Source organism: Muscardinus avellanarius (genome assembly GCF_963383645.1).
Source record: "Muscardinus avellanarius genome assembly, chromosome: 14".
NCBI classification, from domain to species: Eukaryota; Metazoa; Chordata; class Mammalia; order Rodentia; family Gliridae; genus Muscardinus; species Muscardinus avellanarius.
This window is the reverse complement of record NC_137800.1, coordinates 871,359-898,884: the sequence shown is the minus strand read 5'-3', so window position 1 is coordinate 898,884 and position 27,526 is coordinate 871,359. Positions and strand designations below refer to the sequence as shown.

General features: G+C 53.3%; 1 protein-coding gene across 1 annotated transcript in view; it reads right to left on the bottom strand.

Annotated features, from left to right (window-relative positions):
• Positions 1-224: 224 nt before the first annotated feature.
• DLGAP2 (DLG associated protein 2) overlaps positions 225-27,526 on the bottom strand; it is a gene marked incomplete at its 3' end in the record, with an annotated part of 448,164 nt that continues 420,862 nt past the window's right edge. The window contains exons 8-14 of the mRNA XM_080710521.1: positions 26,023-26,369; positions 25,175-25,216; positions 17,502-17,587; positions 15,345-15,763; positions 7,074-7,165; positions 3,224-3,376; positions 225-443 (exon numbers count right to left, since the gene is read on the bottom strand). Coding sequence (XP_080566647.1) covers positions 225-443; positions 3,224-3,376; positions 7,074-7,165; positions 15,345-15,763; positions 17,502-17,587; positions 25,175-25,216; positions 26,023-26,369 — 1,358 coding nt within the window. The remainder of the gene's footprint in view (positions 444-3,223; positions 3,377-7,073; positions 7,166-15,344; positions 15,764-17,501; positions 17,588-25,174; positions 25,217-26,022; positions 26,370-27,526) is intronic.

The following is a 27,526-nucleotide window of genomic DNA, read 5'->3' as shown; positions in this document are numbered from 1 at the left end:
CGTCCATCAGAGCTGATGGTTCGCCAGGCCATCGGTTAAGAAGGTCGTTCTTGCCGGGAGCTCAGCAAACCGAGGAAGAGAAGCGCGTTCTAGGAGTTTATATACAAAGAGCGGGACGGGAGGCATATTCAGCGGAGGAAATGAGACGAGTACCAGGTAGGCAAGAAACTGTACAGGCATTTCGTTAGAAACCCAAGCGGATGTGCGCGGCCTCCGTCCCGTCCTCAGAGCCGGGTCTGCGCCTCGGGGATGTAGATCTCGATGCTGTCGGCCCGCTCCGTGGTGGAATTCTGCCTGAAGGAGGCCGCCCTCTTGGCGGCCATGAGCCGTCTTCGGGCTTCCAGACGCTGTCGGTCGGGCAGGTCCAGGGACTTTTCTCTGGTAATGGGAAATTTCCCCTTGGGGGGCTTCTTTGGTATCGGAGGGGGCAACTTTCTTTCTTCCTGAAAAGCATTTCAAGTTAAAATTGAAGGTCAGAGTAGAGCACCCTCGGTGGGCAGGGTCCCTGGGGGCTGCGCCTGCCGGTGCCCTGCTCGGTCACTGCCTGCTCTGTGCTCTCTGGCCCCCATGGTGTCAGCTTTGTCCTTTTACTTTTTGCTGTACTGGGGATGGAACCCCCAGCCCTATTTTCTATTCTTTATTTTGGAACAGGGTCTCACTGAATTGCAAATGGCCTCACTAGGTAGCTGAGGCTGTCTGGGAACCCGGAGCCTCCTGTCTCAGCCTCAGCTTTGTCTTTTTGCATAGTGTTTAAGATTCAAAGGTCCCTCAGAGTTTGGGACAATGTTTAGAAATAAGGAAATCAATTCCTCATGCTAACGCCTGACACTTCCTTAGCCTGTGTGTTATTTTGACGTTCTTGCTGGAGGAACGCTCAGCCGGGTCCCCACACTCCTGAAAGCACTGTTCCAGATGAGTACTGGACAATCCCTGTTAGGAAGTGTGGACACCATTACCTGTTGTCCTAAACTCCAGGGAGTGTGGACGCAGTCACCTGACGTCCTAAACTCTAGGTGCAGCCTTTAAAGCTGACTCTGCAGTTCCAGGAACATTCATGGGGCCAGCACATGCGGTGGATGTCCCAGGAACCTTAGGCCAAATTCTCAATTCTTGCCCTAAGACCCCTTTGACGCTGACAGTATTTATGAGCCTGGATGATGGTTTTTCACTTGCTTGGTAAAATGATGCAAATTATTATTTTTGACCCTTAGCTTGTCGTCTCAAGCAACTTCCACCTAAATATGCGTGTGCCTTTTCCCAGAAAAATAAATTTTGCATCTGGCAACAGAGGCATTACGTGATGCTCGCAAGTGCTGGGTGAAGGGGTTGTGTCCAGTGAAGCGCTGGGCCCTTCAGTGCTGCCCCTGACAGCAGAGCCGGGCCTGCCCGCCACTGGCACCCCGCCGCCCCACGCGTCCCTTCCCAGGGGACAGAACCCTGCTCTTCCTTAGCAGGTGCCTGTCTCTGCAGAGCACCAGGGAGCCTACTGCGTCTCGCTCCCACTGCCCGCCTGTGTCTGAGTGTCAGGGGAAGGGTGGGTGTGTTCGTGCACCTGACTCAGTGGAAGCCCCAATACCAGGGCCTAGGAAGCTGTTCTGGGTTCAGCAACTTCATTTCTGTGCTGCTTGTCATGAAGACCAAGGCCAGAAGCCGCAACTCTCTCCTGACGTCCTGGTGCACCTCTTAAACAAGGGGTAACGAATTCTAAACATGCAATTCCTGCCCTCAGCACTCGACCACATTCGCCATTTCTTCCCTCTCCTCCAGGCAGCCCCACAAACATGGGCCTGTAGAGATGCACACAGAGGTAGCTCAGGAGAGACCTGGGCTGGGGCTGCGCAGAGGAGGCGGGCGGGCGGCGGGGCTCCTCTCTAGGAGATGCTCACTTTCTGCGCCAGGCTGTATCCTCAGTGAGAGCCTGCCTTCTCCTGAGAACTGTCCCCTGTGGATGGCCGGGAAGATGTGTGTGCGCTAGCCTCCAGCTGTGGGGAGCGGCCCGGGGAGGCCTCTGGACTCTGCTTCGGCGCTCTGTTAGAATAACCTTCCGGCTGCCGATTGTTTCTGGGCTCCTGCACCTGAGCACACGCAGGCTGGACTTGTCTCCCTCCCCTGCGGCCAGAGGGCAACGGTGGGTGGTCCTGGCTGGCCACTGGTGCCTTTGGGAAGGCATTGGTGATGATCAGACCTGTGCTGGCCTCCTGATTATCCAGCTATCCTCGCCTACAAATCAAACACGTTCTTTTTAACCTTATTTTAATGGACATTGTCTAGAAAAATCAGACTACGATTGCTTCCCTAAAATGTGTTGGGGAATCACTACTCTTTGCCAATGCTGGCCGTCTACTGCCCTGAACAAAGAGGGAGGACCCAGGGCTCCAGTAAAGGTAGCGTAACTTTTCAGCCCATTTTAGAGGTCCAGGCTAACACATCACAGGAAGATTACATCTTCAGAGTATTCCATAAAGTTTAAAATGTTGCTCCATCTACAAATCCAGGCAGGCAACTGGAAGGTATGTTTGAATAGATCATCATTGCAGCCAGACCTAACATGACCTAGAGGAGGGAGGTCATCCTAATGTAATCTAAACAAAGGTTCGAGGGAAAGGATTCAGAACATTTATCCTTAGAAGCAATGAGGTCTCGGCTGGCGCCTTTGGGAGATCTATGTGCAAGGCACACAGAAAGAGAGACAGCTGCATGAGCAAACTGAATTCTCCCTGTCCATACCCATGTGCGCATAGGAACATGCCGCACAGCTGAAAAACTCGAGCCTATGCTGCTAACTAAAGGCGGGGCGACCCATGGGTGTGCGTTACCTGAAGTGGACCCTTTCTGCAATTAGACTAGGTGCTAGGAAGCCAGCACTGGTGATCTGCTGGGACAGTCCCCCTCCAAGCTATTACTTTTCAACTCTTTCTTTCTTTCTTTCTTTCTTTCTTTCTTTCTTTCTTCTTTCTTTCTTCCTTTCTTTTCTTTCTTTCTTTCCTTCTCTCTCTCCTTCTTTCCTTCCTTCCTCCCTCCCTTTCTTTCATTTTTTTTTTTTTGCAGTGCTAGGGATTGAACCCAAGGACATTCTATCTCTAAGCTGTATCTGCAGTCCTATTTTATTTTTATTTTGAAACAAGGTCTCAGTTGCTGAGGCTGGCCTTGAACCTGCGACCCTCCGTCTTGTCCCCCCAGCATTGGGATCACAGATGTGCCCACCACGCCCGGCCACATCTACCTTTCTTTCGGGTGACTCTATCATCTTCCAGTCGTTGATCTTTAGCTGGTGCAGCTCGTCAAACTTCATGCTGACGTCCTCGACGGACAGCTGCAGCATGTCCCAGTAACCTGCCAGGTCCTGGGACGTCGGCCTCGGCATGGCGCTGGGGTCCTGCAGACACATGGGGATGAGAGCCGGCGTCTTGGGCTGCTCTTTCCCACGCGGCCATGGAGGAATCTGACCACGGGGAGCCTGGCACACGTGAATACTCAAGCACAAGTGTGTGCAAGAGGTTTAAAAGCGGCAGATAATGGAGGTTTTCTTTTGTGGTGCTGGGGAGTGAACCCAGGGACATTCCATCTCCGAGCTATCCCCCCAACCCTAATTTATGTTTTATTTGGAAATAAGTTCTCACTAAGTCGCTGAGGCTGGACTCAAACCTGAGATCCTTGTGTCTCAGCCTCCCATGTACTGGGATTATAGGCATGTGCCTGGCTATGTGGCAGTGTTAAACCCTTGCTAGCTTGTGAAAGCAACAGGGCCTTGTGTTGGGGTCACTGCAGACTGTTGGCCAGGGACAGGCCTCGTGCGTGGGCCTCAGCTGTGTTATGGAGTTGGTGGTCTGACCTGGTGGCTTGGTCCGTGTTGGTAAGGATTACACCTTACAAGTGTGTGTATACTGTGCCTTTATTTGCTCCTGTGGAGGGAGCACAGGCAAGTAAGCCTTCAAAGGGACAGCACAGCCTCAGCGCGTGGCAGGCCCCCCCAGTTGGGAGGCTGTGCCAGCCGGCGGTGGGCACGGCAGGCCCCAGGCGGCTGGGCCATGTCCTTCATCTTCTCCATGGCTGTGTAGCTCCTGTGCTGGGAATAGTGCGATTCCGTGTGCTTTGATGGACCCAGGAGAAGCTAGCTCAGATGGGAAGCCTTACCCAGATAACGTTTATCTAACTGCACTTCCCGCTGTATTCTGGGAGGCTTGCTTGCAGCCTGACCTGAACTTCTACTGCTTCGTCTCTATTTCTTCTAACCTGGCTTGACATCCGGACCCATACTGTCGCTCCAGTCCCCAGCCCACATGGCAGCCTGTGCTCTTAGTGAGGGTCAGAAGGGCCGCCCTAGCACCTGACACCAATCCCTTCCCGTCTCAGCGCCCAGGCAAGGCCAGAGCGGCCTGCTGTTTGCGCATGTTCTTCTCGCGGGCCACTAGAGGGCAGCCTCTGCTCGTGCGCAGGGCTGAGCGCACCTGGCTGCTGAGCAGCGCTCTGAGAACACCCGGGCTCCCGCGGCTGGACGGGGTACCCCGCGTGGCATCTTGTTCTGCTCACTTGCATGGAGCGTCTCCCCGGATTATGTCACGAATCACCTCCACAGACAGCCTCACCTCGACCTCTGCCTAGTGAATTATTTTTAGGCACTGGGGACGGAACCCAGGAGATTCCACCTCTGATGTATACCCCAGCTCTATTTTATTTTTTATTTTGAAACAAGGTCTCATTAAGTTGCAGAGGGTCTCATAAGTTGCTGAGGCTGGCCATGAACCTGCAATCCTCCTGTCTCCCAAATATTGAGATTACAGGTGTGCACCACCACGCCTGGCTATGGCTTGGATTTAGAATGCCCCCCTGGACCTCACAGAGAAGAGGCAGCCATGTTGGAGGCGGGGCTTAGCTGAAGAGGGGCACCTGGGTGTGGCCTTGGGGATCATATATGGCCCTGCCTCTGGCAGGCACGCTCTCTACTTCTGGCCTCTGTGATGCTAGAACAGAGCTCCAGCGCTCTTCCTCCCTCAACTCCCATGCCTGAGCTCTGCAGAGTTCACCGACCTAACATGGACTGGGCTCTTGAGCTGTGAGGAATGAATCTTCCCTCCCCAAGTCGAGGCGGGCAGGTGTTTGAATTACGGAAGTGAGAATGCTGATGAAGATGCCCGCCTAACTTCCAGCCACCTGCGGCGCTCCTGTGCACCGCAGGCATAGACTTTGATGCCAAAGGACCCACCTCTGTTTTCAGGGGATCCCCTCCAGGCTTGTCCCCAGCACCAGCCCTCCCCAAAGAGCTTGGAGCTCTGGATAGCAGTCCTAGATAAAGGCCCAAGGAAGGGGAAGCAGCCTTGCCAAATATTTCTAAACTCAAAAGGCATCAAAGATGTCAGTATGGCGACTTCAGGACAACTAGCGTCAGCCGCTCTCCGGGAGGAGGTGAGCCTTTCTTGGGTGCGGATGAGTATGCCTCCACACAGGATGGCTTGAACTATGGCTCCTGGAGGGTGGCTGGGGCCTCTCCAACTCTGCATAGCACACAGAGTTCCTTCACGGCAAAAACAACTCTAAAGATGGCAGGTAGGTAGCGGGAGGCAGGCGCTCGGATGGTGAGGCTGTACGCACAGCCACGGAAACTGATCCAGTTATGCAGTCCTTTCAAGGCCCAATACCTTTCTGCTCTACTTTCTCAGTGTCATTAAAACTTTTATGCATAGGTCACGTGTTGGTAAATCTAAGTCTCCTGGCGAACTTGAATGGGCTTGTTGGAAAACATCAGGGAAGACGTGCTTTAACGACCCTCATTAAGGATGTGATTGACAGTCGGAGGTGTCTGTGCCTCCGCTGATGGTGAGAACGTGCAGTGTTCAGGGTCTCCGCACAAATGAACAAACCCAGCGCAACACGAGCGAAGCGCCCGTTGCCCTTGCCGCCACGGGCCTAGCAGACACGTGTCTGCATCTCACTGAAAATGCTCCCTGTGGAAGAAGTCAGTATTGGCTCATGAAATTGCCTATAATGTCTGTGAATACTATTTACCTATTTCTCACAGAGTTATGGAGGCTATTTTCCTTAGACAAATGACAGGATGTATGTGTATATGTAGAAATAGGCAGTGACCGTGAACATAGGTTAATATCTATACATAAGTACCCTTGAACATACACGTGTGCACTTCTCAACGTGAATGTGTAAGTACATACACAAAGGCATGAATTTCGCTTTCCCGAGTGTCCAGAGGAACCAGGTTTAGTGCCAGATGCACTCCTGACTCCAGTTTACGGTACGTCCAGCTCCCTCCTGACTTTGTAAGGCCGCCTCCTGTCCGAGCTCGCGGCCACCCCTTCCTGTGTCGCTGTCCGTGTCTATTCCACGGGGCCCCTGCTCATTTTCTTTCCTTGTGGCTGTGGCCACAGCAGCCATTTACCTCTTATCTCCTCAAGGGTTTTCTGGGAGAAGACCCAGGAGCCCAGGCTCACACCTCCCATGGTGCTTGGGGCTCCCTCCTGCCCACCTACTCCTCGTGGCTTGCCAGGGCCGGGTGTGTGGCTCCCTGGGCTAGGTTGCTAGCTAGACATCAGCAGATGGGGACAGCTGGGGCGGACTGGACCTGCAAAGACTCACCTTGGCCCCCTCCCCGGGGGCAGGGGCGAGAAACAGCGAAGGGTCACTAAGCTGGACGTCAAAGGGCCGTCAGTCACCCCCAGATGTAACACGTGTAAAGGTGTCCAGAGCGGCTCTAGGACCCAACACGGGGAGCACTCCATGCCGCTTTCCTTCCCCAGAAATGGGTGCCCCAGACCCACCTCTGGCGTGTAACCCCCTCACCCCAGGCCACCCCCCTCCCCGGGATGGCCTGTCCCAGACACTTTCCTCTCCTCTCCAGTGGAACCTCCTAAAGCCCCCATCTGTGCTTTCCCAGCAGGGTAGCAAGGACTGAGGCTGGGCAAAGCACTTTAACATCTCCCACCCTATAGCAGTAGGCCGGGCAGTGGGCCCCGGGGGTGGGGGTCCCCGGGCCTCCCTTCACGGCCTCCCTGGGTGTCCACCTGCGCTTGGGCCCCCGAGGACACTGCGGTGCCGTCGGAGGGAGGGCCGCCAGCACTCACCGTGTTCTGCTGGCACAGCCAATAGAACTGCTGGAACTTCTGGGACATGAGCAGCTGGGCGCTCCCCACGGCGCTGCGAATCTTGCCGAGGACTGTGGGAGAAGGAAAGGTCAGGCCAGGCGGGGCCGCGGGCAGCCGCGGGGAGCTCGTGGACCAAGCCCTCGCGCGCTCCAGCCCTCGGGAAGTGCAGCCGCCACGGCCGGCTTCCTGGACACTATCTTTCTTGTTGCTTTTCTTTGGTTATTGTTCATTATAATTGTTTGTACATCTATGTCCTTTGAATGCCCATGTAAAATTTTGAAGTCAGCTTGTCAATATTTACAAAGAATCCTGCTAGGACTTTGAGTGGGATTATTATGAACCTGTGAATCCACGCGGGGAGAACTGCTCTCTTAAACAATATCGAGCCTTCCGATTTGTAAACATACCTTTCCATGTACGTAGGTCTTTTAAAACTTCTCTCAGCAATGTGGTGTGCATACGTGCTATATCATTTGCCAGTTTGTTCCTAAGTGTCTTATATTAGTTGATGCTGATGGAAATAGTATTTTTAAATTTTCAGTTTCCTTTGGTTTATTGCTAGAATCCCAACAATTGATTTTCGAATATTGACCTTGCCTCCTGCAACCTTGCTAAGCTCACTTATTACTTTTAGAAGAACAAAATCTTGCCTTTTGCAGGAAAATGAATGGAATTTGAGACTATCGTACTAAGTGAGTATAGTCAGTCTCAGTAATCGAGTAGACAGTAGCTGGGCGCGGTGGTGCATGCTTGTCATCCCAGCATTCGGGAGGCTGAGACTGGAGGATCGTGGTTTGTGGATAGCCTCAGCGACTTAGCAAGGCCCTTCACAACTCAGTGAGGCCCTGTTTAAAAAAAAATAAAAGATTAAAAAATAAGGCTGGGGGTGTAGCTCAGAGGTACCATGCCCCTGGGTTCATACCCAGTACTGCAAAAAACAAAGCAACAACAACAAAAACCCTGAGTAGACATGTTTCTTCTTCTGTGCGGAAGCTAGAGAGATATTTGAGAATAAGAACAGCGTCAGATCGATGAGTGGAGCCTCCAGGGGGTGACTGAGGAGTCAGGGATGAAGTCAGAAAGAGTATAAATAAGGCCATGAATGTATACAAAAGTGCCAGTTCCAGGATCAAAGGCATGCCTGTGAGGGCTCTATCCTCTGGCCCCACCGAAAGCAGCCCCCTCCTGGGCACAGAGGCTGTCCTGGGGTCTGTATCCAGGGGGAGACGGCCGGGGCAGAACACACTGGCAGCTCCTTAGGTGGTGTGGACCCCTCCAGGTTCACAGAATGCCAGTAAAACATCCATTCCTGAACTCTGAGAAAAGCACATTGGAATCGGCGAAATCACTGGATTCAGTTAAAGAATCTCTAATGGACTGCGGGCATCTGTCTCCCAGCGGTGCCGAGATGAGTCTCCAATGTGGAGAAGCCAGCAGAGAGGGTGCCGGGGACCCTCGGTGGGGAGGAGACCCTGGTCCTGCTTAGACTCAGCCCCGGACTCACCAGCCTGTGTGAGCGTTTGGAAGGGCAGCACGGCCCTTTCCAGTATGCGAGGATACTCCGCCAGTGTGGTGAGCTGTGAAGACAGGCCATCTAAGTGATTCTCATTGTTAGTGAGTCAAAGAGTAAACTTAAAGAGTAAACGAGGTGGTTTTCATCATGCAAGGAATTTAACAAATTACAGATAGGCATGGCTACTTCTGGACTAGGCTGGATCAGTGAAAGGCTGAGACCTGTATGGAAAGCCGGCCCTCCTCTGGGGTGAGTGCAGCTCTGTGCTGGGAACAGCAGCCTGGCAGGCCTCTTAGGGGCGTGTGGGGACCCCTGTCCACTTAGGCCCCTTCCTTGGGCTTCCCTTCATTTGCCAGGCTCCTGCTGAGTCCCCTGCTGGTCTGTCCTGGGTTTCCACCGCATGGCATGGTTTAAGCATCTTAGGAGGACATACTTTGCGCTGGGGTCCCAGCGGAGCCTTCTTCCGGATTGTGGACCTTCTGGGCAGACCCTCCTTTCTGGAGCTCATCTCAGAGCAGCTAGCCATGACTTCCATGTGCTTTGTCTCCTGCTCCTTCCTCAAGATCCTCTGCTGAGCACAGATAACCACCCTGCACCAAATACCCAACCCTGCAGGTGCAGCCCTTTCCTGGTTGGGCCCCTTCTTGGGGCATCACTGGTTGCATCTGCAGCTCTTCCTGTGCCCTTTGACAGAGGTTCTAGCCAGCCCTGTACCTGTGTCACCCCAATGTCCATCCTCATTGCTCTTATGAAGTCAGTTCCCCAAAGTCCTCAAATCCTAGGTCACTTCTAGGATAGCAAAAGTAAGGAACCATGACTCTTAACAGAAGTCTATAAACTTGACCACAGTTTGGCATTCTTTCGGTTTCAGAAGGTTGAAGAGTGGGAGGTTGCAGGTCTTGGCGCCGACATGACTGGATGGATGGCTTTCAAAGGAGACTGCTCTTCCTGTACCTGCTCCCACCTGCCCACCGGGTTTTGGTCTAGTGTGCCAGCCATCCCATGGCAGTAGGGAGGAGCCGGGAGGGGGATGAGGAAGGAAGCAGGAGGGTCCTGGAGATGGACCAGGTAGAGCATCTCCTTTCCAGGATGCCGGGGACAGGAGTGTTTCAGATTTCAATGTGGGGGTCTAGGGGCTTATGTATATTGGGACTGGGACCCACATCTACATATGATGTTCACATGTCTCATGCATACCTTAGACACATGGCCCAGGTGATTTAATACCATCTTTTTTAGTATATTCACATTTGACTGCAGCCAGTCCCAAGAGGCCAGGTGTGGCATTTCCTACTTGTGGCCCATGCCGGGGCTCAGAAGGCTTTGAAATTTAGATTTTGGACTTTCAGGTTAGGCATGCTCAAGCTATATCTGTAAAGGCTCCAGGTTAATGAGCAGGGAGAGGAGAGGAGTAAGGTAGGAGTGGGCAGGGACTGCGGGGTGTCTCAAAGTGAAGGGGGGGTCCTCATCTTTGGTGGTCACATTGGTACCGAGCAGGGACAGGGCTGATTTTGAAGGGCCAGATTTCTGTTTCTTTTGTATTCTGTAACCTGAGTAATTGAAGAAAATATTTGAAAGGGCTTGCTTCAATTAAGTTACCAATGCAGAAACATAGAAGCAATGAAGAAATGCACTTATTTGACTGTTTCTTGAAATTGTAATTTAAAACTCTCAGTTTGTTCCATAAAATTCAAAGTTCGAATCCCTGGTTTTCATATTCCTCTTATGATGGGATTCTGCTGAAGTATTAATAGAAAGCACCTCAATTTATAGTCTTTAGTGCAGCACGGATAGACGGGCAGTATCTTGGCACTGACTTAACATTGCGGAGAGTTATTATAAATGGTATAAACTGAAAATGGCTGGGAAGAGATAATGGATGTGAGGCCTTGCGGCTAAGGCTCGAATGCTAATGGCTGGGGGGATTTGCTGTTCAGTGAGTGGCAATGATCCTATCCGATACCTATCATGTAAATACTTTCCTATAATTGAGGGAACTCAAAGTGAAAATTCAATTTATTCTTTTCCACTACACTTTTCCAATTTTGTTATAGGCATTTTCCCTCTCAAGAGCTGCCAATAAGGACTAATGCTCATCAGAATGCAAATTCACAAAGAGCCTCATGTAACCCTTGCCTTTGATGTACAAAGCAATTTGATTTGCCTGCTTGGCCCTTTTGGTTTTTTTTATGTGCCATCTATAATTTCCAATTCTATGTAAATTTGCCATGAAATACGAGGACAACATTTACCTTCTTCTTATGGTCCAAAATTTGCAGTGAACTCTTTTTTTGCAGAATTTGCAGCTTGAAGTGGCCATGTGGGTGTTTATAAGCTTTAGATTTGTTGGTGCGTCTGGAGCCACTTCAGAGCCAGAGGTAAGGCTTCTGGTCAGCTGATTGCTAGTCTCTGTCTCGTCCCATGAAGACGATCCCTAGTTGGCCCCATCGAAGGTCTAAGAGCAGTCGACTTTCCATCATAGTGCAACCGCATGTCTACGGAGGCAGGACATTGCTGTGTGCGCACACAGCCTGTCCTGCTCAGGACTCCCCATCAGAGCACTGACATGTCCACGGGAGGCTGATGTGGCCATGGGAACACAATGACGTGTCCCACTCAGGAGTCTTACCCTGGCTGCTCTCAAGCCATGGATCTCAGACATCCTGGCTGAGGAGAGACGCTGATAGTTTCTTCTGGTCAGCTCTTCCTTGCTGCTTAAGCTCATCATGCTCCTTCCCAGGGTCCTCCTCGGCTCTCTGTCACTGCTGTGCTCTGTACGAATGTCCACTGCTGCTGGAAACCCCTATCCAGAAGCCCACAGACCCACCATTTCTTCCCCAGCATTAGGGTGGCCACAACACTGGAGGTCCTCAGCTGCCAGTGCCCGGAGTTGCCAAGTCCTCTTGGCTCATCTGGGATTCTCGTAGCCGGCCAGGCGGCATTTGTGCTACTAGTTATTTGGGGAAGTTTCTCAGGACAAAGTGTTCCAACACTATTCATAAGACCTGTCTAGACACACTCCTCCTTGAGGCCTGGAGAACGTCAGGTCCTTGTGGATATGTTGAATACAATCTTCATGGATGTGTTGAATGTGGTCTTCATGGAGGTTTTGTGGGCAGTCTTTGGGAAGGTATTGATATAATCTTTGTGAAAGTACCAAATATGATCTGTGTGATCATCGTGGAGGTGTTAAATACAATCTTCATGGATACGTTGAATATAACCTTCATGGAGGTATTAAATGTACTCTTTTCTTTTCAAGGGATTGAGGATTGAAACCAGAAATAGTCTACCTCCAAGCTACATTTTTATTTGGAAATAGGGTATTGCTACATTGATGAGAGTCTCACTACTTGCTGAGACTTCAATGTGATTTTCAAGGAAGTATTGAACATGATCTTTGTGGATGTGTTGAATATAATCTTCATGAAGGCATTGAATGGGATCTTTGTGGAGGTGTTGAATGTTGAGTATGATATTCAAGGAGGTCTTGAATGTGATTTTTGTGAAGGCATTGAATAAGATCTTCATGGAAAAATTGAGTGTGATCGTTTGTAGAGGTGTTGCATACAATCTTCATGGAGGTGCTCCATACAATCTTCATGATGGTGTTGAATGCAGCTTTTGTGGAGATGTTGACTGTGATCTTTATGGATGTACTGAATAAGATCTTTGTGGCGTTAGGATGCTTTTTGCTTGTTTTTAAGACATCATCATTTTTGGTGTCACCTTATGCCGTTGCTCATTTGGTACAAGAATCCGCAATCTCTAGTCTCATAATAGTTGAGTGTCTCCTGACTATTTCTGTTCCTATGTACCGACAATGGGAGGCCTGCATGGTATTACTTAATGTAAACTAGTTTTCATTTGGTTCCTGATCATTTTTATTAAACACAGAGGACTGGATGAATCTAGATTCATTCAATCAGCTCAGTGAACTGTGATTATAAAATTACAGTTTGGGTGAAAATTATGTTATGTAATGGAAATTTCAATATTCAGAGCTCAGACTTTTGGTTTAATAAGCCGTTTAATTTAATCTTTATTTTTAAAAGTGCTAAGACCAATGACTCTCTATCTGCTGCTAAAATTAGGACTGGAGTTAGAGGTTATCTTACCTTCTAAACATTATTAGGGAAATATCTGAGCTTGATTAGCATTGTGCTAGCCGTACGTGCAAGGCACACAGACGGCAGACACGAGGAGCCTGCCGCCATCTGCGTAGCAGAGACGGAAAGTTAGGAATTTAGGAGAGCAGGGTAACCCCTGTGCAGCCCGCTCTGTGCTCACAGGCCCGGGGTTTTGCCGAGTGGCTGGGGAGTGGTGGGTCGAGGTGACCAAGCTGGTGTCTGCAGAGGAGGCTGCAGGGCTCCTGGCCTGGGGTGTGCATGCTGCCCTCTTACGAGGCAGGCATGGGCCTCTATTTGTGGAGGTTGCTGCCCTTTCTGCCTTGCTTCTCCCTCTGCCTGACACTTGTAGAATGCCCTGTGTGGGCCCTGGCATGACACACAGGGTGACAGCAATCACAACCAATGCCTTCAAGGACCCGACATGCTCTAGGGTGGCAGCGGAGGCCTGTCCCGAGAAAGCTCTGTGCCACGGGAGCAGAGGGCCAAGCTTTGGAGCCTTGGGAGGCTAGCCTCCCCCTGTGGGGGCATGAGGAGCAGACTCCTCTGCTCATCCTGAGCCCACTTTTCCTCCCTCACCCCTGTACCATCAAGCTGACTGCCCCTCGGGGTCCCACACCTGCTCCAGGAAGCTTCTGGGAGCCTTCCCAGTTAAAAGCCTCTGATTTTTTTTTTTTTGGTGGGGGGAAACTGGGGATTGAACCCAAGGGCATTCAACCTCTGAGCTACACCCCCTGCCCTATTTTTTATTCTTATTTTGAAACCGAGTTTCACTGAGTTGCAGAGAGCCTCACTAAGTAGCTGAGGCTGTCCGCAAACCGAGATCCTCCTGTCTCGTGGTTTCTCCTGGTCCCACCTCTCCCATTCTTGGGATCGGTGCTGTCTGACTTAGAGTCAGGCTCTGTGCTGTCTCGTGGGCATCTTTGCATCACTTTTTCTCCCTGGAAAGTGGCTTGATACGTGTGTTGAACACACATCAACGAAAGAGTCCAGAAAGTGGTTCAGAAAGGTTAAAACACATGTAGGGAATAAAACTGGGCGTCAACAGTTGACTCAGCCTCGTACCCAGTTAGGGAAGGCGTGTTCCAGATGCCTGGTCACTGGGAAGTGAAATGTACATATTTTCTACCTAAGGCACTGGGATTGCATGTTGACCTGGGCCTCACATGCCAGCACATTCAACTGTGTACACGGTAGCTCTTTGGCATAAACATAGCATCCTCTTGGGCACCCCGGGAGAAGGCCGTGGCTAGGACATGTTTGGCATTGAAGGGGTCTTCGCTTTGACCCTCAGAACTGACCTCGAACCTCCCTTCCTCATCCCCATGGCTGAGGCTTGAGAACCTCAGCTTGTACCCATCAGCCTAGGGACGCCCGCGGACCGTAGATGGGTCTTGCAGCTGCGGTGGGTCAAAAGTAAAGGGTGAGATGGGAGTCCGCTTCCTACAACAGCAGCAGAAGGTGGTGCACAGGAATCCAGAGAGGAAGGGGAGCCCCAGGAGGAAGTCAAAGGTCAGTGCAGAAGCACCGTGGCCAGACGGCTGGCTCCAGCCCCGGCTCCTCTGCTGGTCTTCACGTTATTGGTGAGGAATTAAGCACCTTTGTTTTCTTGTTCACAGTAACCTCTATCTAGGCCACTAAACGATGTCAGGGAAGCACTTAGCTCAGACCTGGCACGTAGTGAAGGTTCAGTAAATACTCCTTACATATGCCACTCTTAACGGTCTCTTAAAAAGTAACTAATCCTTGGGCAAAAAACCAAACAGAATAAAATATATAAAATTCCAAATTAAAAATTAACATACAGTAAGTACAGGAAAGAACGTTATGGCCAGTATTCTAGCATTGCCTATTATCTTACAATTGCGGCCATGACTAATGTCCAGATACTTGCACATTCAGAGGAAGACGACTTTCTGAATGTGTCCCGAAAGGCATAAATTCAAACGATGTTAAAATAAAATACTACAGACATTTTAGGGGCTAAGACTTGAAAAATATTCTTTGTTTTGGACCTGAAAAATATTCTCTGTGGACCACTCAATCTCTGGCTTCCTCTCCCATGTCTCTGGGGACAGGCGGGGAATAGATGCTGTCCCTGTCCGCGTAGAGAGGCAGAGGCCCTGACCAGCCATCCAGAGTTCGGGACAGGCTGGCGTCGGAGCCATGTGACTGGGGAGAGATCGCAGGGTCCTACTGAAGACGAGGCCAGAGGGCCGGCGCCGCGCCTCTGAGCTGACTGACTCATTCCTTTATCTACCACTGTCCTTTGACATGTGCCAAGGCAAGTTTCTGTAAATGTGGGACAAATGATAAAAATGTCCTACACTAGTTCCAGAGCTCACTCGTGACGAGATCACTGTGCTCTCAAGAAACATGTTAGCACATTGATTTCATGCTAGGCCATCTCACAGAGCATACCGTGCCTGTACTCACACGCACACACAGTTGGGAGAAAAGTGCCCTGTGGCGTCTCAGCAAGGGCGCTTCTTCCCACGTGTTCACACGGTTCTTGGACTCATGAAGCTCACCTATTTCCAGTCACCTAAATGCGGAAGGGACCCATCAACATTACAGCATCTAGGTACCGCGGGGCAACAGAGCTCTTACTTTCCTCCGAGAGGTCGTTCTCCTCCGCCTCTCTCTCCATCTCTTTGCACCAGCCTTCCATCCTCTTGGTCTCTGTGTGCAGCAGTTTCAAGAACCAGGAGCCATCCCTGCGGCATGGAGACATCCTCCCGGGGTCCACTGGCTCCAGGGATGTGGGCTCTAGCCAGGGGTCAGGCGGGGGCAGGTTGGAGGTGTCCACCTGGGTCCTATAGTCCTCCCTGTAGCTGAAGAGGCCCTGGGTCCGCACAGTCCTCACTGCCCCATACTGCGTCGGGGTGCTGGGCTCCGAGTGCCGCTGGAAGGAGGAGCCGAACTGGAAGCCCTTGTCCTCCATGGTCACGTGTCCCGGGAAGCCCTCCAGCTCCAGGTCCGCTTGGACGGCCGCCGTGACGCTGTTGGAGCGTTTAAAACGTCCATGCCTGGAAGGGAGGGAGGAGGACAGATAGCAGGCTTCTCCAGACATGCACGTGAAGGGAGCCTCAGCAGGGCAGGGCCTGCTCGCCTGGCTGGCGCTCACCTACGGGAGGATGCTGAGTGTGGATAACTCAGCTTCAGCATCCTCCCAAGGCAAGTCTGACAGCTCCCGCCGAAGACGTGAAGGCCTTCTCTCGGTACATGGCTTCTGGGTCCCACTCCCAGCCCAGCCTCTTCTCTACTGGGATAGCTTGATACTGTCCTCATTAGCGTTCCTATGCAAAGTCACAAATGCAACCTCTAACGCCCTGAGCATCTCAAAGGCCCTTTTCTTCCTTCCTTCCTTTTTTTCTTTTTTTTTTTTTTTGTACTAGAGATTGAACCCAGGGGCATTCTACCTCTGAGATATACCTTGCAGCTCTTTTTTTTTTTTTTTTTTTTGGTGGTACTGGGGTTCCTGGAAGCCCTTCTACCTCCGGGCTACACTCCCAGACCTATTTTATATTTTTGAAACAGGGTCTCTTACGCCAGCGCGGCTGGCTTCGAACCTGCGCGATCCTCCTGTCTCCGCCTCCCAAGCGCGGGGATTACAAGCGTGCGCCACCATGCCCAGCTGCCTGCAGCTCTTTTAAATTTATTTTTAAAATTTTGAAACAGGGCCTGGCTAAGTTGCTGAGGCTGGTCTTGAATGAGCAATCCTCCACGCTCAGCTCCCACCTACTGGGATTACAGGCACACCGCACCATGTTGGGCTAAGAGCTTTCATTGTATGTATCAAAGTGCCACCAATTTCATATGGCCAGTTACAGTGATAAGGGGACCCAGCTTATAGTCAGGGCCTGGACATCGCTGGCCGAGACATCTGCACGGGCGGCACATGTGCTGGGTGCATTTGTGTGTGTCTATGCTGGGTGTGGTGCTGAGTCTCTGTGTGTGGTGTGTGTGGCTGTGTGGGGTGTGTGTGACATGTGTGGCGTGTCCAGGGCTGCGTGGTTGTATGTCCACCACCTGCTGTCGCTGTGCCGTGCTCTGGCTCCGCACCCTGTGCATGCGGCTGGACAATGGAGTTGCCTTCTTCTCCTTTGCGGAAAGCACAGGGCAAGGAGGTGCCAGGCACAGGCGCCTGTGAGCTGAGGTCTAGGGAACTGGGGAAGCCGGGCACCGTGCACCGGGATGCCTTGTGCTGAGGCCTTTCAAGTGGGTCCTCGCCCTCCTCTGCAGAGAGCGCTGCTGCACTGTGGCACAGGCACGCTCCTGCACTGTCCCTCTGCAGTGACAGTGGGTGTGCTTTTACACAGGAACTGAAGTCATCCTCTGCGCTGTGGTCCTCTGCTGATGGAGGGCCCTCTGCCTCTCACACTGAGGAGGTGCTGTGGGGACACCGGCCGCCCTGCTCGGAGCCTTGGACCTGTTTCTCTCCCTTTTTATTTCCACACTAGGGAAACACACTCGCCCCCCTCAGCCCATCTTTCTTTGTCTCCTTTGGGTAAAGGACTTTGGCTTCCAGGGCTGACGTCTGGAGGTGGTAGATTACTTTAGGAAGAGTTATTCCCTTGCCTCTGAACAAACCAGACACAGGCACACGCCAGCCCCTGCTCTAGCGATGTGAAGGGGAAGTTTAAGTGCGCCATCTCCAGCGCGCTCACTGCTGACAGCGGCCTGGCCCGAGGCATCACCAGGCTTTCAGCAAGCCGTGCTCTGCCCTGCGGGTTAGGGTGGGACAGGGCATGGGGGCTGAGTTACCGCTTTTCGTCCTCCACCTGAACGCCGACCGAGTGGTACTCCCGCAGGCCTCTGCTCTCCGTGTCCGAATCTGTAGCTGTTTCCACCTAATGCAACACAGAGCATCTCATTTCAGAACCAGACTTGGGACTTGGGCCAGGAGCTGTTTTGTTGTTGCTGTTGCTCATTTGCTGTACTTAATTACACATTTGTTTAATTAATGCAGAAATGCACTTGACCCGGTAGATCCACAGGAATGGAAATGCGTTCATATTGGTGTAATTATGTTGCTACCGTGTTTCATCAAATTTTGCATAACTACTTGAACTCCGGGCTTCACTTTGGGCTTTTAAACATATGCAAATAAAATTGCTTAGCTCAGCTCAGGCAGAAAAATCAGGCTTTGTTGGACTGCATATTACAGGACTTGAAAGCTCTTGTCACAGCCCACACTGAAGAGAAAGTACAAGTGTGAACCAAACATAGCTCACGACAACAGAGAAGCAGACGGAGAGAACCGCACTGACGGCTGCGTCCACATACAGAGAGACATGGGCAGGACTGGGCGTCGGTGGGACATCGAGGTGAGCTTTTCTTGCCTCTGGCTTTGAGGAGGACTGCAGGCCGGGAGCTGTAGATCACACCAGGAAGCCAGCACCTCCAGAAACCCTACTGTGGCCTCCGCTGAGAAGTGCCCCAAACCCAGCAGGCCTTTGAGCCATCTGCCATGAAATGCTAGCTCCCCAGGATAATATAGCACAGAACATTTTCTGAACAGGAAAGAAACGAAACAGGAATCTTCCCACCTCCTCAAATTCCCAGTATTGAAAAGTAAGCGAAACCAAGGTGAGCGTGGTGGAAAAGATTCTTCCAGGGATGGAACCATCCCCTTCCCAAATCATGAAAATGCTACCTATTCTATCTGAAGGGCTTTTAGCCCCAAATTAAAATATCAGAGCTAAGTTTTTTTTTAAAAACTTAATTTTTCCTTAAAAATATAGCCAATTTCTATAAGGAGAAGGTGAGCGCATTCAGTCCTGGGGATGCTGTCTCTGTGAGTCTGGAGAGAAGGGCTGTCCCTGGATCGTGTGACTCTGGTGGCCCACGCCGAGCCTGTGCAGACGGACCCACTCCCGTGTGGCCGGGAGCAGGGACAACAGTGGTGAATCGTGTTTATTTTACGTGCGCTAGGTGTGGCCCAGGGTGCTCAGCACTGTCCCGAGCGATCACACGATGACCTGCTGGTGTTCCTAGTGCTCTGGGCAGCCAGGGAGCCAGCGAAGGTAAGTACCTCGCCGGGGGCCCAGAGGATCGGGGCCAGCGCCAGCTTCTCGCCTGGTGTGTCTGCCCTTGGAGCCCGGCTCTGAACCCCTCCTCTACACAGCCCCTTGTCTGCCTAAGCCAGAGAAAGCCAGAGACTCCCTGTCTCTTACCGGGAGAGCTCCGCAGACATGCACCTAAGCTGGACCTAATTAGTGCCGCCCGTGCTGACAGCAGGAAGACGGAGCAGACTGTGGGGAGAACCTTCTGGAGTAAAAAACCTAACCTTCCTGTGAGGACTCCTCACTGCCCCTTGGAGTGGATCATGGCTTCCCCGTATTGTACCCTGCTGGGCTTGGAGATTCAGTATTTCATACAAAAAGACCGTAACAAAATTAATATAAAGTCTCATGTCAGGACACATGGAGTTGCTGTGTGTTCTAACTGCGCAGTTCCATTTTATAACCTACTTTATTTAGTCAGTGTGCAGTGGAGGGGTAATTCAATGACTTCTATCTTGTGCCAGTGTTAAATACTGATTTAAAGGCCTGTCTGTACTTGTGTGATGCACAAGCTTGGTGAGCATATCTACATAATTGTGGTTGCTGGGTCAAAGGCGATAGCATTTTATAATTTTGGTATACATGGCCAAATTTGAAAAGTGAATGATGTGGGCCAAACAGATTCAAATACATATTTCAGGGAACTTTTGTAATGAAAAGAGCCACGCATTTTACTATAAAAATGTTGAGGATACCTGCCTAAGTTATTCTGCTCCCAGGACGTAGCCTAAAGAAATGGCCTTACATTCTGACCCGCATGTAAGGTCTTTATCATAAGGCGAGATGTGGGAAACGGACCTGTTAAGCAGGAGGGAGGTAATGTACAGTGCGTGATCATTTGCTCATGACCTGAAGGACTAGAGTTAATACACGATGGTGCGCACGGTTTCCAGCAAGAAAATGCGTTTGGTGTAACATGTCCTAGAGTGTAGATCACAGGTGCCAGGAGCAAGAGCCACGAGGTGCACAGCCCACAGTAAACACACCTGCTCAGACACACGCCAGCCTTCTGCACACATTAACTGCAGCACATCAGAAACACACTTTCTCCTTTCTTAGAAAGTTTTCTCTGATGTAACTTTTTCATTTTATAGTGAGTTGGAGCCAGCCAGGAGCCAGCTGCGGGGCTCCCGACTTCCTCCTCTTGTCTAGCACACGGGCAGGTCACGGAACTCAAGTGATAATGCAGGCCTGGGCCACTGCAGTCTGTGAGGTTCCCCGCCTTGTGCCTGGGCTTTCAGGAGCCCCGGGAGAGCCCTGTGTCTATTTACTGGAAGGCACACACGACATGGGTTCTACCAACTTCTCGGCAGCCGTCATGCGACACCTTTCTCAAGGAAACACAGCCACGTGGCTGGGGAATGCTAAGGCAGGCCCAGTAAAATCCTGTGTAGCCAGGAAGGGCTAAATACTTGCCAGTTTCAGAAATCTTGCGAGGAGGGAAGCTTCACAAGAGGTGTAAAAACAAGCAAAGAAAGTACAAAGAAAAGGTGCTCTGAGCTGCTCCTCCGTTCTCACTGACATCGCCACGGTGAAGCTGCTGCAGCGTCCGGGGCAGAGTCACAAGCACACACGCCCACACAGGTGGAAACCTCTGCAGCACAGGCATGCCGCACACGACAACAACAAAAACCCGTGCAGAGCGGACCCGACGGAGTGAGGCGAGGCCGGGGAGCCCGTTGTGGGTCCAGGCCAGGCCCTGCTGGGGCTCGGGGGCACACGAGCTGGCTCTTCCCTGGCGCTGGGCAGGGTCTGAGCTCCTGGAGTTCGGGTGCGACCACCAGGTGGCCAGCCGGCTGGGCAGCGGAGACTGACAGCTCACACCTGGTCTAAGCCGGCGTGAGGGAGTGAGGGTGGGCGGCAGCAGGTGTGGACCGAGGTCCACCCCACTGGGCGTCCTTGACTGGATTAAGCCCTGAATTCATTCATCACAACTGCAAGGGGCCATGATGCTAGGAGAGGGGTTCAGGCTGTCACCAGACAGGAGCTTGGGGTGTCACCAGGACGGGAGCTCAGGGTGTCACCAGACAGGAGCTTGGGGAATCACCAGGACGGGAGCTCAGGGTGTCACCAGACAGGAGCTCAGGGTGTCACCAGGATGGGAGCTCAGGCTGTCACCAGACATAAGCTCGGGGTGTCACCAGACAGGAGCTCGGGGTGTCACCAGGACGGGAGCTCAGGGGTGTCACCAGGACGGGAGCTCAGGGTTAGAGAGGACAGAAGCTCGGGGTGTCACCAGACAGGAGCTCGGGGGTGTCACCAGACAGGAGCTCAGGGTGTCACCAGGACGGGAGCTCAGGGTGTCACCAGACAGGAGCTCAGGGTGTCAGCAGGACAGGAGCTCAGGCTGTCACCAGGACGAGAGCTAAGGGGTGTCACCAGACAGGAGCTCAGGGTGTCAGCAGGACGGGAGCTCAGGGGTGTCACCAGGACAGGAGCTCAGGGTTAGAGAGGACAGAAGCTCAGGGGTGTCACTAGGACGGGAGCTCAGGGTATCACCAGACAGAAGCTCAGGCTGTCACCAGACAGAAGCTTGGGGTGTCACCAGGATGGGAGCTCAGAGGTGTCACCAGACAGAAGCTCAGGCTGTGACCAGACAGAAGCTTGGGGTGTCACCAGGACGGGAGCTCAGGGTGTCACCAGGACGGGAGCTCAGGGTGTCACCAGACAGGAGCTCAGGGTGTCACCAGGATGAGAGCTAAGGGGTGTCACCAGACAGGAGCTCAGGGTGTCAGCAGGATGGGAGCTCAGGGGTGTCACCAGGACAGGAGCTCAGGGTTAGAGAGGACAGAAGCTCAGGGGTGTCACTAGGACGGGAGCTCAGGGTGTCACCAGACAGAAGCTTGGGGTGTCACCAGGATGGGAACTCAGAGGTGTCACCAGACAGAAGCTCAGGGTGTCACCAGGATGGGAGCTCAGGGGTATCACAGTCAGAAGCTCAGGATGTCACCAGGACAGGAGCTCAGGGTCAGAGAGGACAGGAGCTCAGGGGTGTCACCAGACAGGAACTCGGGGAGTCACCAGACAGAAGCTCAGGCTGTCACCAGACAGAAGCTTGGGGTGTCACCAGGACGGGAGCTTAGGGGTGTCACCAGACAGAAGCTCGGGGAATCACCAGGACAGGAGCTCAGGGTGAAGAGGACAGAAGCTCAGGGGTATCACCAGGCAGAAGCTCAGGGTGTCACCAGGACGGGAGCTCAAGGGTATCACAAGACAGAAGCTCGGGTGTCACCAGGACGGGAGCTCAGGGGTGTCACAAGACAGAAGCTCAGGTGTCACCAGGATGGGAGCTCAGGGGTGTCACCAGACAGAAGCTTGGAATGTCACCAGGACAGGAACTCAGGGGTGTCACAAGACAGAAGCTCGGGTGTCACCAGGACAGGAGCTCAGGGGTGTCACCAGACAGAAGCTTGGAGTGTCACCAGGACAGGAACTCAGGGGTGTCACCAGACAGAAGCTCAGGGTGTCACCAGGACAGGAGCTCAGGGGTGTCACAAGACAGAAGCTCGGGTGTCACCAGGACAGGAGCTCAGGGGTGTCACCAGACAGAAGCTTGGAGTGTCACCAGGACAGGAACTCAGGGTGAAGAGGACAGGAGCTTAGGGGTGTCACAAGACAGGAGCTTGGGCTGTCACCAGGACAGAAGCCCAGGGTGTCACCAGGACAGATGCTTGGGGTATCACCAGGATGGGAGATTGGGGTGTCACCAGGAGAGGAGCTCAGGGTGTCACCAGGACAGGAGCTCGGGGTGTCACCAGGACAGGAGCTTTGGGTGTCACCAGGAGAGGAGCTCAGGGTGTCACCAGGACAGGAGCTCTGGGTGTCACCAGGACTGGAGCTCAGGGGTGTCACCAGGACAGAAGCTTTGGGTGTCACCAGGAAAGGAGCTCTGTGTATCACCAGGACTGGAGCTCAGGGGTGTTACCAGGACAAAAGCTTGGGGTGTTACCAGGACAGGAACTCTGGGTGTCACTAGGACTGGAGCTCAGGGGTGTCACCAGGACAGAAGCTCAGGGTGTCACCAGGATTGGAGCTCAGGGGTGTCACCAGGACAGAAGCTTGGGGTGTCACCAGGACAGGAGTTCTGCATATCCCCAGGACAGGAGCTCTGAATGTCACCAGGACATGAGCTCGGGGTGTTACCAGGACAGAAGCTCAGGGTGTCACCAGGACAGGAGCTCGGGGTGTCACAAGGACGGGAGCTCAGGGGTATCATCAGGACAGAAACTCAGGGTATCACCCCTATGGGAACTCAAGGTGTCACCAGGATGGGAGCTCAGGGTAAAGAGGACAGAAGCTCGGGGTGTCACCAGGACGGGAGCTCAGGGTACCAAGAGGACAGGAGCTCTGGGTGTCACCAGGACAGAAGCTTGGGGTGTCACCAGGACAGGAGCTCAGAGTGTCACCAGGACAGAAACTCAGGGTGTCACCAGGACAGGAGCTCTGGGTGTCATCAGGACTGGAGCTCAGGGTGTCACCAGGACAGGAGCTCAGGGTATCACCAAAACAGGAGCTCGGGATGTCACCAGGACAGGAGCTCGGGTGTCACCAGGATGGGAGCTCAGGGGTAAAGAGGATAGGAGCTCAGGGTGTCACTAGGACAGAAGCTTGTGGTGTTAGCAGGACAGGATCTCAGGGTGTCACCAGGATAGAAACTCAGGGTGTCACCAGGACAGGAGCTCGGGGTGTCACCAGGACAGGAGCTCGGGGTATTACCAGGAAGGGAGCTTGGAGTATCAAGAGGATAGGAGCTCGGAGTGTCACGACAGGAACTCGGGGTGTCATCATGACGGGAGCTTGGGGTATCTCCAGAAAGGGAACTCAGGGCCTCACACTCCTCTCTCTGCTTTGAGGAGCAGGTGATCTGAGGTACGGAGACACCCGCTGGCCCTTGGTCTGGCCTCGGCTCCCATGGCTGCGCACCCTTAGCAAGACCCTTCCACTACCTGGTCCTCAGTTTCCCCGCCCATAAATTGGGCAAAGAACACCTGGACAGATGTTACTATGTGGATTAACTGGCGCCTGTCAGGAGCCAGGGACTGACTGGCAAGTCCTGTTTATTATTCTGCTTGAGGCCTTGCCCGCCAGGCCGCCTCCAGCCCTGCCATCGCTCGTGGGTCCCTAGGCTAACCTTCCTGTTAATGGCCGCTTGCATTCCTTCGTTCTTTACTCTGCATGGGCTTCCTCATCTTATGCCCTTTTAATTTCTTTAGCTATTTTCTTTACCCTGATGCTTGAGCTTCTTTGGTGACAGTTTCTTTTTAGCTTTCCAATTGATTTCATTGTGGCACTTGTGAGGAGACAGCTCACATGACAATGTGTTTTTACCTCCACAAGGACAGTGAAGTTAGGCACGCGTGCTCCATCCACACCAGCCTCCACCAGCTCTCGCTCGTGCACACAGCGCCCACTAATTACTCAACATTTACTGAGCCACTATGTGCCAGGCACTGTGCTGGGGACAGGGGAACCAAGAGTGGAGGACACACGTGGAGGTGTCAGGGGAGGCTGCAGGGAGGGGCGGGGCCTCGCTGGGTGTGGACCTGGTGAGGCAGGGAGGTGGAGGAGCAGGGGGCCTGGAGGAGCACCAGGGTGAGGAGGAGCAGGGGGTGGAAAGGAAGAGGGGATGTGGAGAAGCTCGAGAATGTGGAGGAGCAGGGGATATGGAGGAGCACGGGGATAAGGAGGAGCACAGGGATATGGAGGAGCAGGGGGATGGGGAGAAGCAGGGGATGGGGAGGAGCAGGGGGTGGGGAGGAGCAGGGGGTGGGGAGGAGCAGGGGGTGGGGAGGAGCAGGGGATGGGGAGGAGTGAGGGGGATGTGGAGGATCAATGCATGTCTGCGAGAGTGTCTGGGCCGAGGAGTGGGCACCCTGTGCACTTGAGGAGGAGACAGGTAGAGGCCTCACTATTCATGTTTAACATTCTGGGTTCTGAGTAAGGCTCCTCCTTCTCGATGAGGTCTGAGACCCCACAGGTTCACAGGTGGTCACTCTGCCCCTGTCCCGCCTGGGTGGGCCGGCTGGAGGACAATCCACAGCACACCAGAGGGCACAGGGGCACCGTGAGGCACCTCCTAGGCAACGTGGGGAGCCTGAGTCTTTATGGGGACCTGAGAGGGGCCAGAGATGGGGACGCCCTGCTTCCTCCTCTTGCTGCTGGGACCCCAGCCCCTCCACAAGCTCCCGAATGGGGCAGTGCCTGCTCCACCTCTCCATGTCTCCTAGGAGCGGGCTCCGTGCAAGCGTGAGGCTCCCAGCAGGGTGCCTGGCACATGGCGCAGGGACAGAGGTGACAAAAAGGCTGTATGGAGAACCTGAGGAAGGGAGGGGCACACTCATGCGTGCTTGGCTTTGAGGGTTTGGTACTTACATCTGACCTTGGGTATGGCTGATGGTCTGGGAATTCAGAATCCTAGACAAAACAGTGAAGCCACAGTGGGGACCCGGCGCAGGGCGGGGCCGGTGGGCCTGCTGGCCCTGCTGGCCCTGCTCTGTGCACGACCCCACCTCGCCCGCACACCAGGGCTGCTCAGGCAGGCCTCTGCTCTAGCCCACGTGCCTGCTCCCTGGTGTGGGCGCAGAGCACCCAGTCTCTGGTCCCCCAAACCCACCGGACATGGGATAACGGAGCGGAAGGAAGCAGAGGCCTTCAGATCCTGCAGGGACGTCACCCCAGACCAGCTAGGAGGGAGACCCAGCCTTCCTGCTGAGCCCCCAGAAGGGGTAGGGGTGACGGGGCCAGTGATCTGCTGCTCGCCAGGATGCACCACTAGGGCCGCATCTAGGGCGGACAGCGGGCCACTGTGGGGCCACGGAGCAGCCAGAGGCATGAGCCGCACCTTCCCAGGAGGGGCTTCCTAGTGCTGAACTGAGAGGACCCTTAGGCCTGTTTATTCCCAGCCCCCTTTTAGGAACTGAAACACTTTATAAAAACTCCGACTTCGGCAGGAAGCCAGCCTTCTTACACAGCAAAATAACCCCCTCTCCACACCGTCTCCCCAGCTGGGACCCAAGGAAGCCCACCGCAGGGGCCCTGGGTGATGGGCGCAGAGCAGGAGCCCAGGCCTCTATGGGGCTGGACTGGGGTCCGTCTCAGCTGCTGGACCCCCTGACCTCTGCACCTGCAGGCTCGTAGTGAGCCTGGCTCTAAGGACCCCGGCTGTGGACAGCCTTTCGCTCATCCCCCCGCGAGGCGGCAGTGCTGGTGGCAGCAGGTACCTGCACCCCAATGGAGGAGCAGCGGCTCTGGAGGAGCTCCTCGGCCTTGGACACCAGGATGGCCTTGTCGCTGGTCCGTGTGGTGCCCTGACTGTCCATGGCGTGGCGCTGGGCTGCGGCCGTTTCCAGAGCGAGGTTCATGGCCTTGTTACTGTCCAGACTGTCCGTGGAGTTGTAGAGGATGTGGCCGTCCTGGGGCCACGGGGACACCCTCTGGGCACGGCTGTCCTGGTAGGCGTCCTGGGTGGACTCCGTGCTGCTCTGGGCCGTCACTGAGATCAGAGGCTTGGAGGTGGTCCGAGGAGGCACCGGCGGGGGCGTCTTCTTGTAGTTGGCATAGGAAACAGCTGCAAGAGAGAGCCCGGGTCAGAGAGCACAGCTCACCACGCATGGCACACAGCTCTCACGCCTGACCATCACAGAAGCCAGGACCTGGACATCCCAGCCTTGGCATGGGACTCGGACTCAGCCTTGATGCTCAAACCTGCAGGACATCCTCCTAGCAGCAAAAATGAAACACTTCCAAATCGTGCCACAGGGATACAGTGGCACCTTTTGTCTGGGTCAGAGCGGGTCCATGCCGTGAGTTCTGGGGGACCTGCCGTGACCATGCTAGGTAGAGGAAGCAGGCAGGCGCCCTACGTACAGGGACGAAGACAGAGCAGGCAGGTAGGAGAGCTGGGCGTGGGGAAAGGTTGTTCAGTGGAGAGGTTGAAGTTGTTTTTCTCCCACTTGTCTGAATTTTCTAAGAACCTTACTTATTTATATAATTATCTGTGGTACTAGGATCGAATCCAGGGGCATTCTACTCCATGATACTCCCCCATCCCGTCAAATTATTAAAAAAAAAAAACAGGGTCTCACCCGGCTGCTGAGAGTCTAGCTATGTTGCTGAGGCTGGCTGTGAACTTGCAATCCTCCTGTCTCAGCTCCCGAGTACTGGGGTTACAAGCATGCACCATCACGCCCGAAGAATCCACTCAGCTCAGACACGCAATGTCCCAGGGTCTTCCCTGACTCTCTTGCCACCCCACCGGCAGCTTCTGTGCCCTTTCTTATTCTTGTGAAGAGCATTTGATGGACTCTGGCTCCTTGGTTGCCAGCCTGGGTTCCCTTTGCCCCAAGTGTGGAACACAGCAGTGCTGACATTTGCTGGTGAGCTCGAGCTGTGCCCGTCCAGGGCCACTCAGTGGGACAGTGTAGGAGCCCTGCGTGGCCCTAGTCACAGGCCTAATTCCACAATAGATGGCTCTGCTAAAGCAGCAACACACAGTCAAAGAAAAGCTACACTCTTCCAAAGGTCATTTTGGGCCATGAAAAAAAAATCTACACATTGGGTTGTGCTTCTAAAATAATGAAGGTAAAGGAAATAATCCAAGCCATTTTAAAGCCTATTCTAAAGGTGTAAAGGGGGTGAAGAAGAAATGCTGGTTGCTTCTAGTGTGGTCAAGGTTTCTGATACGGCAAGGTTTGGCTGGGAGAACGTAAGACAGTGGGAAAGCAA